The sequence below is a fragment of the Manihot esculenta genome, chromosome 12 (genome assembly GCF_001659605.2).
Source record: "Manihot esculenta cultivar AM560-2 chromosome 12, M.esculenta_v8, whole genome shotgun sequence".
In the NCBI taxonomy this organism is placed as follows: Eukaryota; Viridiplantae; Streptophyta; class Magnoliopsida; order Malpighiales; family Euphorbiaceae; genus Manihot; species Manihot esculenta.
The window spans coordinates 9,849,187-9,863,117 of NC_035172.2; the positions used below are offsets into that span (position 1 = coordinate 9,849,187).

At 35.3% G+C, this 13,931-nt stretch overlaps 1 protein-coding gene across 2 annotated transcripts; it reads right to left on the minus strand.

The window, feature by feature from the left end:
* Positions 1–1,018: 1,018 nt before the first annotated feature.
* Positions 1,019–10,413, minus strand: LOC110628202 (cell division control protein 48 homolog C). Of its 2 annotated transcripts, XM_021774743.2 has the most exons (10): positions 9,372–10,412; positions 8,054–8,670; positions 6,613–6,765; positions 6,347–6,463; positions 6,076–6,180; positions 2,815–2,880; positions 2,651–2,715; positions 2,366–2,567; positions 2,061–2,192; positions 1,019–1,447 (listed from the first exon to the last, which is right to left on the minus strand). In XM_021774743.2, exons 1-10 carry the CDS (start codon positions 10,375–10,377, stop codon positions 1,400–1,402), a joined length of 2,511 nt encoding a protein of 836 aa, XP_021630435.1. In that variant the 5' UTR covers positions 10,378–10,412; the 3' UTR covers positions 1,019–1,399. The 2 variants fall into 2 exon arrangements, 1 of the variants encoding a protein (XP_021630435.1); XR_002490020.2 differs by lacking the exons at positions 1,019–1,447; positions 2,061–2,192 and having other exon boundaries at positions 2,409–2,567; positions 2,815–2,906; positions 9,372–10,413.
* Positions 10,414–13,931: the final 3,518 nt, after the last annotated feature.

A 13,931-nucleotide genomic window follows, 5' to 3' on the forward strand; every position in this document is an offset into this window, starting at 1 on the left:
TTTTAATTTTCATGAACAATAATTAACACTTAGCATGTGATACTATGATTATCCAATTAATAATAAATGGACAATTCTATTCTTTTAAGACCTTAACCATATATTTTATATACTAAAATTTATTTGTTATAAAATCTCGATCTTGACTACAATCTTGGTGAACATCAACCCTAAATGTTAATGATTATAAGACATAACCTTAATTCCAATTTGTGATATAAACTTACTCTTAGAAGCCCTTTTCTAATCAAGTCCAGCTCTCTAGGCAAAAGCAAACCAACTGTATACATCAAAGCACAATTAACATAACACATGATTTTCCAACTATGTATTTTGGATAAAAAAAATTTATCTTCCATTAATCAGGTATTTTCGTATACACCTAATTTGAGCCAACACATATCTAATATTCATACATAATATAAGTACATAAAAGGGTGAAACCACCTAAAATAATTGTCATTTCAAATCAATAAAAAATCTAATCACTATGACCTATGCAATGTTCTATCACTATGATCTATGCAACAGAACATTGACAGTAATTTTTGTCTTGTTATCTATAAACCTCACATGTTTAACCTACTTATTTTATTTATTCCTTAGTCCATTTTTATTAGCATCATACGGATATGTGAAGACAAAAAATTAAGACAATCTAACAGAATGAAATTATATCCAATAACACATCATTGATTATCAACATTCTATAGAACTCGTATTGGTATGTTTCATCACTTGTATTCTCAACTCTTGAGAATTGTATTTAAAAAAAATACACCAATGGTCCACGCGCATGATGGGAAATTCCAACCAAAATTGAGTGAAATCAAATCTGCATAACCAACATTTGAACTCTTTGAACGTTGAAAATTAGAAATAAATTGAAGAACTTAACTGAACCATATGAAAATGGAATATCTCAATTTAGTTTAGTTCGTAGTCCCGGCAAATTAACCTCAAAGTTGGGACACTAGCACGCTAAAACTTACACCAAGAAAGAAAAGTATGTTGCATAGGAAAAAATAAAAATCACTGGATTTATCGGGAAGAAAATACACAACGTCCTGCTTGAATGAAGTGCGTTGCGCAGCAACAAGGCAGAAAAATCATTAGACTCGATCAATGTGGGAACTCAGCCAGTTGTCAAAAAATAATAAATAAATAATGCAGAAAATTCTATGCAAGAGGCGTATTGCTTTCCCCTAATTCGAAAGCCTGAAAATGCAAAAATATGTAAATATAACACAGGGCAATAAAATTTTCATCCAAGGTGGGTAACAAAGGTCACTGAAACCAAGCGCAAGGATTCACTCTCAAGCCCCCACTGGGTATAGCAGCCACGCACATACTATTGAACCAAGAATTGTCAATACTGGTTTCCGTTTATGTTTCTTTATCATGCAGTTTTGAAGCTCTCTGACCAAACCTTGTAGTACTGTATTTGCTGCATGGATAAAAACGAGAAGGGAGTCAATGGAACATCCAACAAGGGTCTCTATCATTTTATTTTGGGTAAAATATTTGGTCCCTGAATTATATCAAAAGTAACAAATATCTATTTTTAAAACTCAATAGTTTAATTCCTATATTTTAATTTCTTTCAGCTGAAGGTTCCTCAATCCATATTAAAAAATAGTGTATTTTTTTCCTATTTGATAAAGTAAAAATAGAACGATTAAACAATTTATTTTAAAAAATCAAGAGCTATAAGTATTAACTTTGATAAAAATTAACGAAAAAAAAAAAAGACATTATACATTTTAAGGGCATTTCTGTTATTTTTAGACAATTAACAAAAATCAGACAGGAACCTTTAGTTTAACAGAGTTAAAATACAAATGTTAAACCATTACATTTTAAAAATAGAGGGACATGTAAATTTTGACATAATTCATGGACGGCAAATAAATTTTCTTTTATTTTTAAGCGTTTGGGTTTCATAACCATCACTCATAATCCAACTGCACCACATAATTTCCCTCAGGCATGCCAACTGACATAAACCCAGCTGGTTATGGCATCTAATATACGACAGGAATAAGAAAAATGGACCATACCTTGTGCGACACAGAAGGAGAAATTTTATTTAATGCTTGCTCGAAATGAGTTGCCTTGATTGTGCATGAGTTCTCATCTGAGCAGCTCAATCTTTTTGCTTCAACTAATGCAGCCATTGCAGCTTCATCCATCTGTTAGAAATTGAAAATATTATCAAACTGACTTATAATTGCATATCAGAAGTTTCTAAACTCAGACTAAGTGGTAAATCTGCATAAATATAGAAAAGCCAATGAAACAAAGTGTGCCCGACTAAAGTTTTATTGGGATTGGTTATAAGAAGATACTGAAAACATAGACAAACCAGCTTCTTAAGATCAGCTCCGCTTAAATTTTCACATGAATTCATCTGACCAATGGCACTCAAATCTACACTGGGATCAATAGGTTTTCCCTTTGCAAGAGCCTTTAAGATCAATCCACGGTCATCTGGACTGGGCAGAGGTACATAAAGAAGCTTTCCAAACCTTCCAGGTCGCAAGACAGCAGGGTCCATCACCTCAGGTCTGTCACCAGAAAAAACCAGCTCGATTGATTGAGAGAAAGAAAGAAACATAATGACACCACAAAAGAAAACAATAAATTTTACCTGTTAGTTGCACCAATTATGAAAACACCAGGCCGCTGATCTGCACCATCTAACTCTATAAGTAACTGCAAAGGCAAGCAATGAACTCCATCCATCAATACCAGAAAAGTGATGCTAATAACATTGAAAAACGTGCATATAGAAAGTTACAGCAGATAACTGACCTGGTTTAGCAACCGCTCAACAACCCAGCCCCCTTCTTTCCCACGCTTCGTTGTCAAAGCATCCACCTATACAAGATCCAAAATGAATCATACTGCAAACCAAAATGAATTTTAAAACCCAAGAACACTTCAGGCAATACATGATGAAATAAATATAAACAGAGGTAAAGCCAACATTAATGTACTTTAGAGATCATTAATTTTCCCAATTCTACCTGTTGAGATATTTGCAGTAATAACCTTAAATTTGTAGTGATTGTATGCATAATAGGTGCTATGACATAATTTTCTTCCTACTTTGTATGCTTGTAAATAGTATAAATAGCCCCAATTGGCTTGAGGGGAACCTTTCTCTTCTCTTCTGTTTCATTACTGCTTCTCTACCAACAACCATGATAGCATAGAAAAATGGGATCTCCCTATCACAAGCAACATACTTTGAAATTGAATAAGGACTCGAGAAAAAAAAAATGCAGTCTCATTTTGTTGGCTTAATTTCTCATACTACCATTGGTTTTTCTTTAGCATAAGTCTATTTCAAAATATATTTTTCTATTATGATGAGGGTAAAAAAGTAAGCTTGAATTCTCATATAAGAGATATATGCAAATAATTGAGGGGTCACAAGTATTTTTCACTAAAACTCTTAACTTCGGCTACAGGTTGGGATATTGAGAGATACAGATAGTGTTGGGTATATTTCAATCGTCCACCAAAAGCTTAAAAGTGTTACAACAGTGTCCCCTAACTTCAATTTGTAACATGATAACACCCTAAACATTAATTTAAGTACCATCCCTGTTACCTATTGATCTGGCATTTTTTTAAGACAAATAACCATATTACCCTCACCAGTCCCACCATTCCTCTATTTCTTTTCTCTGTCTCTCCAACCTCTTTTCTCTCTCTCTCCTACAATCCCTCCTCTGTCCCTAAAACTGTCACATCTATCCTGCTTTCTCGTTTCCCCTACCTCTCTTCTCACTCTCTCTCCTCAACTGTCTCCTCTCTAATTTACACACATTATATGCCTCTCTACCTCACGCATCCTCTCTATCACTCTCTCTTTCTCTCCCTCACACTCTCTGTCTCTCCCCTCCTTCAATTCTTTCTATCGTTTTCTAATTTAACTAAGCCAATAACCAGAAGCATATCACAAAATATCACAGACAAACCGTAATCAAATCCACAACTGAATTCTTTTTTCTGCCAAACCACAACTGAATTCAAAAGAACAAAAAAAAAAGGAAAATGAGGCATGCACTGGGTAACCTAAAGTGGCGAGAATGTATCAACAATCTCTATTTTGGGAATACTAGTTGCCTAGTTTCTCTAATTCCATAATGATCCTAACTTTTTTTTGGCTTAGCAAATCTCTAGAACGGCCAACAATTCTCCCAATGTAGAAAGGAGTTGAACCCAAAAGATTCTCTTCATAAATTTGAGTGAATTAGAAAGAATCAGAGGGCAGACCCAGCAAAGCCAACTAGCTCAGCGAGGGTGTGTAGGACTCAACAATCCCATGTGTGTACAGGAAAAATTCTGAGTGCGGGGACATGCTTGTTGTCGGTTGGCGAGGCATGAAGGAAGACTAGATGCCAATTCCTTTTGTCTCCATTTGGGTTGCAACTCAGGTTTGAAGCTGACATGATAAGATCTCCTCATCTTCAGGTGACCAGACAGGCACCTTTGGAGTTGCTGGAGGTCGACAATGTTGGTAGCACGATCGTATGGAGGTTGTGGTGATAAACATAGAGAAAGGAAAAGGGATTAGGTGAGAGAGAACGAAGTAAAAAAAGGGAGGGTGTGGAGAGGTAGAAAATGAAGAGGTAGGGTTATTTCTATTTGAGGGTAGAAACAGAACTTTTTTCTTTTAAAAAAAATACTCCTCATCAAAAAATGACCTAGAAACAGGTTAACAAAAGTTAGAAGGGCTTTTATGTTACTCAAATTATTGTGTAAGGAGTTCTATATTGTAAATTGAAGTTTAGGTAACAACTTACAACACCGTAACTTCAGGGACTGCAAATTAGATCACTGAATCTGGAAAATTACCCAATATCAACATTGTTGGACTGATTTACAATCCACCATTAAGTATCTTGTGAATTGGTCAAATATCGCAGTAGGTACAATCATAGGCAGGAGCATGAAGATGAAAGATAGGATGCATACATAAATTTATGATACCTTCCATACAACGTGGTATTTAAGATAAGCCATGGCAGCAACAGGCTAACAACCAGTGAAGGAAAATTCTAAAGTGTCTGAAATGATAAACTAAGCAATATTCAAGTACTGACTGGACAAGAAGAACCCTTCTTGATGAAAGCCATGTCAAGAAATTTATAAACGTAGAAAATGAAATGACTATTCTCAGTAGGGCAATTAAATTGATTTAAGTGCCCAAATTTTTTTCCTGACTAATTAGGAAACATAACAAGCACCATGATTTTCCTTGGTTTCCCTTAAATGGATAGAAAGAGATCTTTGAAAAAAGTAGTTCTGATATGGAGCTACCATTTTGCAAATGAAACAGGTAAACCTGAGATAAAATTAATCATATTTGTCTTTGAGAACCAGAATGTTGTAACAGACGCAACCACAAGTGGAGATATAGAAGAGGATTTGGGGGATTTAAATCTAATTAAATAGTAATTTTGGTTATATTGGGTTTCATGTTAATCATGCTATCTATCATCTAAGAAATCTATCTGGAATTTCTCTATTGAAGATTTATTGAAGTTCTTTTATCATTTTAGGATTAGTTTTTTGGGATTGCCTCCCATTTGAATTATGTTTCGTTTTTGGTACCTGTGTAAAGGCCAAGTTAAGAGGAAACTAAAGATAGTATTGACAATATTGAAGATCAAGTAAGAATATTAAATCATTATCTGCATAAGAAACTAAAGCATCCAAGTTCAGGGCGGAGGAAAAATCCTTATCAACAAGGTTTCAACAACTCACAAACATATCCTTTGTTGTCCATGCTTAGATGTCATGAGTATGGTGTGGCACATGGTACATAGCATGTTCAATATCAACAAACGATAGAAGGCTTCAGTGCTGATAAGCAAAAAATTATAGACATACAAACTAAACTAGAAGTTCTAAATATCCATGAAAAACTCATTAAAGTTCACAAAGAAGGGAAAATACCAAATTATTCAGTCATCTTTCTCAGGTAGGTCTCTTACACCAATTTCAATATATGTATATATGTATGTATGTTAAATACCAGCACGATGGCAAGCTACAAACCTCATCAAAGAAAAGTACACACGGTGAACATGTCCTTGCACGACCAAATAATGTACGAACTGCCAGTTCACTTTCTCCAACATATTTATTCAGAATTTCAGGACCCTAAGCAGTCAAATAAACTCATTAGGATAAGGTTTTCAAACTCTGAAATTAAAGCACAGGTGTTAAAGAACTAATGCAGAGCTAGCAGCAATTAGTACATTGTATTAAACAAGAAAAAGGGGAGGGGGGAAATGACAGAACAAGAAAGACAAACATATGTACCTACCTTGACATGAATGAAATTAGCTCCTGCCTCATTTGCAACAGCCTTGGCTATCAGTGTTTTACCGCAGCCTGGAGGGCCATAAAGCAAAATTCCAGTCTCTAAATTCACTCCAAATTTCTGGAGACGAAAAAAAAATCAAGAACTAAAGGATCAATCAAAACAATCAGTCATTCATTAATAATGCGCAGATTTTCAAGTCCACAGACTCTTAAAGAATAAATGCAATTCAATTGACCTATCACCTAAAGCAGACTTCATAAATATACCTGATAATCTTCAGGAAATTTTATGCGCCTAACTATATGAAGGTCAAACTCATTTCTTATAGATTCAAGCCCACCAACATCTTCCCATTTCACATTAGGAATGGTAGAAAATCCTTCTCTTCTTGAAGAGGGCTGAACCATCTTAGCTGCTTGCTGCACAGATTTAAAATATTTAGAGAAGAAAAAAGAGGATCACTTTCCATCAGTATCAGAAAGCCAATCATCAACAAGATTTGTTTATGAACTGGGGAAAAAATGACAATAAGATGAGCAAAATTTAATAGATCATTCAAAAAAGCTGCCAAACCATTAATTAAATTTATTAAATAGTAACTATTTAACTTGATTTGCAGTTTGCAATATTTTCTTCCGATTTTGTTGAAGCATTTGATGTGAAATGAGGTCAGAAGACTCGAGGAACAGCTAAAACATTGCATGGACCAGATTGACATGACACAGTAAGTGCTGTATTGATAAAAGTACATTTCCAAATTGACCGAGACAAATATTAACCTAGGTAATTTGTTTTCCATTCCCTATTATAACCTAAGGTACTCATCAAGGATTGAAGACCACATCAACAGGTCTTCCATCAAATAAGGTACATCTTGTTTAGGCAAGATTTTTTAAATGATGCCTCGAAATGGAATGATGTTGGAAAGAATTTTTATTCAAACCTTCAACTGGGAATCAATTCAGTACCTTTTTCATTTCATTTTTCATATAAAGATTAAAAAAAATTACGGATTTGGGTCCCTAATATTTGATAACTAGAACAAAAAAAAGGGAATTTCAACACATCTGGGAAAAAAAGATTGATACATCATGGTAAGAACAAGAATTCTTTGGATAAGGATAAGCTATTATGCTCTCTTAAATTTGAAGAGTCTCTTCCTTTTTGAACTGTTATAGTTACATTTCTTTCCATGATTAAACACAAACCTATTTTTTCACATTTTCCTTCATATATTTCTTTTTCTGCTTCCTGCCAAACTTAGTATTTCTTTTTTTTTCTCATCAAAGAGTGTACAAATTTACATTTCATTTTGATTACATAAAATGAATCCAAATCCTTTAGGGTAATTAGACTGGATCACAGACCTAGGGACACAACACACTCGACATGTTTCACATGCATTTTACTATAGTGGGCTGGGGTTGCTCACTTGGTACTGTCAGAACCTTCAGATAGGACCATGTTTAGGCCCAGGTAATAAAATTTCAATCTGATATAACTTTGGCCCAGTCAATGACCACCTCAGCCTGAAAGCAAGCACATTTACAAAGACATCTAATAGATTGCATAACAAAAATATAAGGAGCAAAATGATAGTTCTTACTAAAGCATCCCCCAGGCCCCCCACCAGAAAAAAAAAGGACTGGCATCCATGTTCACACAAGCGCACGTGCAACACAGGCACATAATATAGCTGAATATTACCTCAAAATCAGACATTGTAATGGCAAGCTTTTCAATCTCCTCAGGCAACCAAGGCATCTTCCACCATTCTTCAGTGTATTCCCTGTCGGAGTATTCTCCAGTAAGCTCAGACTTTCTATGGGAAAGGATTCTCCTCATGGCAAGATTACCAGCCTTGTCAACTAAAGCATCCAAGTCAGCTCCAACAAATCCTGGCGTAGACCTTGCTATTTGCAAAAGATCAAGAGAACCCTCAAGAGTACATTTTCTAGTAAGGACCGAAAGAATCTCAACCCTAGCATTCTCATCTGGGACACCTAACCTAATCTCACGATCAAATCTTCCAGGCCTCCTCAGTGCAGGGTCAATAGCATCAGGCCTATTAGTAGCTCCAATTACAAGAACATTGCCAGGTTTTTCATCAGAGCTCTCTGGGTCTGAATTTGCATTGGCTGGTTGAACAAGTCTGTGATATTCATCCATGCAAGTCATTAATTGTGTTACAATCCTTCGCTCCATCTCCCTCTGTAGGTTTTCTCTCTTTGAAGCAATTGCATCAATCTCATCTATGAAAATAATTGATGGTGCAGTCCTGTATGCTTTGGAGAAAAGCTCTCGGATGTTTTCTTCAGATGCACCTGAAATTTAAATGAAATACAAAAATGAAAACACAAGAATTATAATAGTGTAACGAAAAGCTTCTCCACCATTGAAGAATGCCAAATATTACAAGACAGTGAAAAAAAGAGAGAAAAACTAATTCAGTAGAGCCAGAAGTTGGTCAAGAATATGCATATTTTCTGTATCTTTTTATGACATGAAGGTAACAACCAACTGTTTGCAAAAGGAAAGATATCAAAGGACAAATACTTGAAATCAAGTTCTGGTAAATGCAATACACTAATAAAGATGATAGAGATCAAACGAATTTGCAAACTCTTAGGCATTAACTCTCCAAATTCAATAATTACAAAAAGTTTAAGCACCTACAGAGCTAACAACTACCAACAGTTCTTGCAAAAGATTATCCAACGTGAAGAAGGATAATACAGAAGTGAATTTCTCCAAATAACTAAAAATACAAATACTAAGAAATTGCTTGAACCTATAATTTTAATCAATGCAAATTGCACCCCACCCTGCAAACCTTAATAGGAGAAGGCTGCCTTTCCAAAAAGCCCAGACCCATTGTTCTTGAAATAAAAGAGAAAAATGAATGCAAGTTAAGTAGAACCATCATATAGAATCTTTAATTCCTCTTCTATGACAGCCCCTTTTTATCTCAAAATACTAAGAACAGCAATAACCGAGAGATAGATAGAGAGTCGTTAATACGTACCAGAAACGCCGGAGACAACCTCTGTAGCTGAAATCTTGTAGAAGGGAACTCCAGTCTCAGTTGCAATTGCATGAGCCAGTTTGGTCTTGCCACAGCCCGGCGGCCCGTGCAGTAAAATCCCACTTATCGGGTTTACTCCAAGCCGCCGTGGCACATGCGGATGATACAAGGGCAAAAACACCTCCATCTCCAACTCCTCCAATACTGACCGCATTCCCCCTAAATCCCTAAATCTCGGCCCATCCTTCCCCTTCACCTCTACGCTTTTAGCATTCGAAACATCTCCTTTCCCTTTCCGTTCCTTTGTCCCATTAGCCCCTAATCTCTCTGCATCTTCTTCAACTTTATGCGAATTTACAATGTCAATCTCATTACAGTTTTTGGCACTACTCGCAACCTCTACTTCAATATTCTTCTCTTTATCTTTCTCTTTCCCTTTCGATTCAGCAGCATAGCTCTCCCGCAACATTGATTGCATCAAATCAATCTTTGGCTCCACTTTCTCTCCGTAAATTCCATCCTCTGACGTCGAAACAGCAGAAGAAGAAGGCGGTGACTCTGAGTCCGACTCGGAAGAGGAGGTGGATGGAAGATTCCGATCGATTCTTTTCGAATAATCATTCTCTATTTGAAGCAATCTCTCTTCGCTCTCATCAATTCGCTTCCTTTTTTTACGAAATTGATTGGGATTGATGAAAATGCTATCTTCATCTTCCCCTTCCTCTAGTCCGGGAGAAGCAGAAGAAGACCTTCTGGATTTGTGGGGCTGGCGAGATGATGATGGTGAAGGAGAACTCAAAATTTGGTGAACAAGCCTAGTCAAGGTTCGGAGTTCCATGCGGCGGTAGTTGGAGTGGTGCTGGCGGAGGTGGTGGACTACATCGTCGGCGGTTGAGAATTTGTTCTTGCACGAGTCCACGTGAAATTTAAGTAATCTTTGGTTCCTTCCTCCGCCACCTCCTCCGCCCCCGCCCCCCCCTCCTAACTTTCTTCTTCCAGATCCCATCTTTAACCCACTACCGCTGTGCGTCCCCCTCTTGCGGCGCAGGGTTTAAGAGAAAGAAAGCTTTTATTCGGCAAAAGTCCGAGAACTTAAAAAAAAAACAAAAGAAAAAAAAATTCAAATAAATCAATCGAATATTAAAATAAATCAAACAAAACTTTTAATTTTTGAGTACACTACAATTTAATCTCTAATTTAATTAACTGTCTACTTTAATCTTTTTATTCTTAGTTCCTATCGCTCACAGAGAGAGAAAACCAGAGAGACTAAACTATTAAATTATTGAATATTGCATAGTTGTATTCACGATGAATACTGACATTATGACTCAACTAATGTCCAAACTCGACGATGGCCATGTCGACATGTGTTATCATCGTGTGACAGTCGATGTCATAGCCTAGTCAAATATTGACACAAGGTGGACGTCGAGCTAATTGTTCTTATCGGTGGAACCAACAAAAATGGATTTTAGTTTTCTTTTTTGTGATTTTGACGATTGTGTGAGTGCGATGTGATCCAATTAACATCCAAGCTCATCCAAGCCTGACAGTGGGCCACATCGACCCATGTTATCGTCGTGCGACGGTCGACAGCATAGCCTGGTCAAGCATTGGTACAAGGTGGACATCGGGATGAGCCACCAGCATGGGTGCAAGTATTGCGCATCCCTCCAGTATTTGGGTTGGCGACAATCTAGCTTTGATGAAGGGGTTGTCGGGGACGAGCCACCGACAGGGGCGCAAATGTTGCGCATCTCTCCGGTGTCTAAGCTGGCGATGATCCGGCTAAGATGAAGGGGTTGTCGGCCATGTGAAAGTTTATTGAACTATTTCCTCTCTAAGGGTATTTTGGCCCTTTTTATAAAAAATAACAATAATTAACTCTAATTCTAATGTTAGAGACTAAATTATAGTTTTTTTGAATTGTCAATAATTAAATTATAGGTTTTTAAAAATATAGGGATTAAAAGTAGATATTTTATTCAATTAGAGGGACTAAACTATAGTTTATTCTTAATTTTAAATATAGATCAAAATATGTAATTAAAAACACACGAAATCTTTAAATTCTAAATAAAATAAAATTTTTAAAATATATCAAAGATTAAATAAGATATTATCATTAAAAGCGAAAAGATGGGGGATTATACCATAATATCGCAATTGTATTTGATATCCTTAATAAAGTAAGGATGAAATTGAATTTAGAAATGGCGCTTTTAAGAATAAAGCTGTAAAGTTCTTGGGTTTTATGGTATTAGAGAGAAGAATCGAGACCAATTAGAAAAAAAATCAACGCATTGATAGACATAAAACCTCCCAAAAACATAAAAAAAAATAAATACAAAGGCTAAATGAAAGAATAGCAGCACTAGACATATTCATGTTATGCTCTACAAGAAGGTGTTGTTCTTTCTACCGAGCATTAAAAGCAAGAAATCAATTTTCCTAGAAGATTGTTAAACTACTTTTGAGGAATTGAAAGATTTTTTTCACAAAGCTATCCTTATTGGATACAACTAAAAAAGTGAAATTTTATTCCTATACATTTCAGTTAATACTAAAACTATAAGTTCAGTTCTAGTAAGAGAAGGCTAAGAAGAATAATTCTCTATCTACTATACCAACCAAGTACTAAAAGGAGTCGAAATCAACTACTCAGCCATAGAAAAACTAGCACATGCAGTGTTGCTAGTATCCTGGAAACTATGCCTCTACTTTGAAGCTCATACAGTTGATGTTCGAAGCAATTACCTGTTTAGAAAAGTACTTCACAAACCGAAAATTACTAGGCAATTAACTGAATAGTCAGTTCAGTTGGATGCATATGACATCAGGTATGTAGAAAGGCAAGCCCTCAAAGTACAAGTGTTGGCTAATTTAGTGGCAGAACTCACTCCTACCATTTCCATCGAAACCAAAATAAAGAAGGAATGGAAGATATAGATTGACGGTGCTTCGAGCTCCATTAGCTTAAGGATCGACATCTTTTTGAAAGGTCCTCATTAAACCAAATTAAGATATGCAACAAAGCTCAATTTCAACGCTACAAATAATGTGACGGAGTATGAGACTTTACTAATGGCACTAAGAATCTTAAGAGAGGTTAAATCAACAAATATTAAAGCCTTTTGAGATTCTCAGCTAGTAGTAAACCAACACTAAGGCAGCTTTCAAGTCAGATATCTCAATCTAAGCAAATACAAAGTAAGGGTGAAACACTTTCTTGCTGAATTTCAATTATGGAACAAGGAAGTATCCATAATACAGATCCCTGGGGAAGAAAACATGGAGGCGGACTCTTTAGCAAAAGTTGATGCATCAGCTGGAGCAACACTTAAGTCAATTACTTACTTTAGAAGAAATCAATTCATCAACGGCCGATGAAAAAGAAACCTTTTCGATAGAGATGGGTGAAATATGGATGACCCCAATCTTTTATTATCTCACACAAGGAACTCTTCTTAAGGAAAAGTTAGAGGTGCAGAGATTGAAGAAACCCTTAAATTATGGTCTAGTAGACGAATGGTTGTATAGAATATCATACTTTCTTCCTTGGTTGAAATGCATAAACTATGAGAATGTAAAATCCCTTACCCTATCCAAGTGTAGACAGAGTACTGATTGTCACAAACTATATTTTCTTAGGTATTTCAAAGTTAAACTATTTCCTTTATGTATAATTTCCAAATTACTAGGTAGTTCATATAAATTTCATAAAGTGAGTAAAGTAAATGTGAGATTTTAAATAAAAATTTTAGTAGAGTTTTCTCTATTTTATCAGCATTTTAACCTGTAGTACATATAAAAATACATTTATAATTATACTATTAACTGTTATTTGATATCTTATTATTCTTTAATTTAGCACACATTTTATAACAATATTATCCCTTATTTTTTCATGATTATTATCACATACAAAAGTTTAGCTCTTTTATTTATCAATACACGATTACATTATTTTAACTTATATAACCTTCATAACCCACTCTATTCAATACGTACATGCCAAAATATAACTGTACTATGACTCGAAGACTCAAAACAATCAGCTATGATAAAGGTCTTGATATCTGATGTTGATCTCTAATGACTTCTACAGTGATTACTTTATCTATAACCCGCTTGAGGTAAAAACTAGCATTTTAAGCTAATGCTCAGTGGGTGATTGCAAACAAATAATAAAATAAAGTAAAAATATTCATGTATATAGATAATTAAGTAAATAATTACAAGCATGTAAAGTGTAGTTAACATGATACAAAGAATACTTATCAAAATTTTTGGTATAAGATAGGAGTGCAATATGTATCCTTTAGGTTCTCAATCCTTATAAACATATAGTATGGTCAACTAGGTAGATAAGAAGTCATAATGGTAGACACATAGTGTCAAACAGTAGACTCAAAGTCCAAAACTGTGATAACAAGGCTCCGTGGCCATGCTTATGAAGTACTTGAAATATAACCTCAAATATAGATCATGTATCAGTAATAGTACTGTGGACTCTGTATGTTTATATGACATGTCATACTCTTAAGCTAATATCAA